This window comes from Condylura cristata, unplaced genomic scaffold, assembly GCF_000260355.1.
Source record: "Condylura cristata isolate star-nosed mole 26May11 unplaced genomic scaffold, ConCri1.0 scaffold00002, whole genome shotgun sequence".
NCBI lineage: Eukaryota > Metazoa > Chordata > Mammalia > Eulipotyphla > Talpidae > Condylura > Condylura cristata.
In genome coordinates, this window is record NW_004567103.1 from 644,379 (window position 1) to 646,584 (window position 2,206).

At 62.9% G+C, this 2,206-nt stretch overlaps 1 protein-coding gene across 1 annotated transcript in view; it reads right to left on the minus strand.

The window, feature by feature from the left end:
* The window catches only part of COPS8 (COP9 signalosome subunit 8), a 44,138-nt gene extending 43,395 nt beyond the window's left edge, over window positions 1-743 (minus strand). The window contains exon 1 of the mRNA XM_012725156.1: window positions 543-743. Within this exon, the coding sequence (XP_012580610.1) occupies window positions 543-743 (201 nt within the window). The remainder of the gene's footprint in view (window positions 1-542) is intronic.
* Window positions 744-2,206: the final 1,463 nt, after the last annotated feature.

Here is a 2,206-nt window from a genome sequence, read left to right on the forward strand (position 1 = left end):
CGGGTAATTCTTTGGGTGCCTCCTTTTGAGGAAATTGGCAAGGAGCAGAAAGACCGCGGCACCTAGCAGAACCGTGCGGAGATGGAGCCCAGCCCAGAGCGCGGCCGCCAAGGAGTCCATCGCCGAGGGCCAGGCAGGGAAGCCAGCGAGCTGTCCGCTGGGAGCCAAAGACGCCCCAGCACTGCTTTCCTCAGCGCTCCGGCACCGCCCGCCCCGGCCCGCCCCTGGCGGTCCCGCCGGTGGGGCCGGCTGGCCGGCACACGGGAGCTTCCCCAAGGGGTGGCCCTCGCCAAGGCGGGGGCCGGTGCGTCACGGCTGGGGGAGCTTCCTTTCGCCGGGAGTTTTATTTCTGTCGGTCTAGACTCGGACTCTTGGTATCTGGAACTAGTCACTTCCTCTCCCGAGGCTGTTTCAGAGGAGGGAACCGCAGCGGAGGCTGATTCAGAGAAACAGAAACAGGCCCGGGCTCTTGCAGGCACCGAACACACACAGCCCGCGGGCCTTGAGCGCAGGAGACGGCCCCGCGGCTGTGCGGGTCTGACCACGAGCGCCCTCCCCGAGTTTGGGGGGCCCCAGGCACGCTCCTTGCTGGTGGGGCCAGGGCCCCTGAGGGCCTCCCCGATGACCTCAGTGCACCACAAGGGGCTGGAGAAGATTCCAGGGGAATCTCCCTTCAGAGCGAGAAACGCTGATGGTGACATGAAATCGTTTCCCCAGAAGGTCATTAGCCCGCCGTGAGTCATGATCGGCACATTGTTCACCCGGGTCTGCGGCCCGGCGGCCCGGCAGCGGCCCGGTCACGGCGTCCTCTCACCCTCCCTTGACCGCAGTGGCGCACCCCAGCCGCCCCCGTCCACGGCCGCAGCGCGCTTCCCGGCCGTGGGAAGTACGGTGCTGAGGCGAGGCGGCGGCTTTCTGCGGCGGCCGTGGACAGATGTTTTTGTTGTCTTTATGCTCCAATTCGTGAATCAGTGCTGAATAAGAAAAATCTGTGTCATCGCAAATGAATGTCATTTTTAAAGATTAGTTATGTGACTGTGCCCTTAGACGACGCAATTGATGTATTGCTGATTAACATGATGTATTAATATTAACACGGTGATTAGGGCACATTAATTAAAATGACCCACGGGGGTGGCTGGGGGAGCCACCATCCAGGAGGCGGGGGTGAGGCGGGGTGTGGGCAGGGCCGTAGCCCCAGGTGGCGAGGCCAGGCCGAGGGGGGTACGACACCCCTGCCGTGGGCTGACCAGCGTGGCGCCCCTGAGGGCAGCCGGCAGAGAGCTTTGGAAACCGAACACGAAGCTACAGACACGGAGGGGAGATCAGCTGGAGACACACGCGCTCTGCGTCGCCCTCACGCACGCTGGGGACCCCTTTCCGGGCCTGAGGCACCCAGGGCTCCACACGTCTGTCTCTGGGCATCAACGTCGAAGAGCCGCGCAGAGCCAGCCGGCTGTCCGCCCCCAGGCTCCCACGGGACAGCCTGAGGACCAGAGACAGGCCGCGGCGCTGTTCGGAGTGGACACCACCATGTTCTCCAAGCTGTGGACAACACCCAGCGCAGATATTGACAGGCTGCGGGGCTCACGGCCGAGAACGCGGGCTCCAGACCACGAACAGCGCGCGTGAAGGGAGGGGCAGAAGGGGGTGCCGGCCTCCCTGGGGCGCAATGGTTTAGTTAAAGTGCGGCACCTGAAGCTGTGGCAGACACTGCAGCGCAGGTTCGATCCCCGGACAGGGAGGGACCCACACGGCGCCGCAGACCTCTCCTGACGGCCCGCTGCTCCCCTCAGCAGTGTGTTTCAGTAGATCTGCTGTTCTACTCCCCGCTCTGTCTCTGGGAAGTCCTCTCACCCCCCCCTTAGTTTGCCGACAGAAGCAACATGAGCGCTTACCCTTCATCTGCACGTTAGCCTATAGCCCAGCTCTACGCATCAATAAATAAATCTGGTTTTGAAGAAAAGAAAGGCAGAGGGTGCTGGTGAGGCCAGCTGACGAAGGGTGCTTTTACTTCCCAGGGTATCCTGCCGAGGGTGACGGCAGGGGAAAGGGTTGCCTCTGCCCGCCGGCCAGGCGGAACCGCGGCTCTGCCCATGGTGGGCGGAAGGAAATAATTACTCGCGTGCAGAACCCCGTGGAGACGCCGGAGTAGCGCCGTCATGCACGCTGCGCTGTGTTTTACTTACACCACGGAGTATGCAGT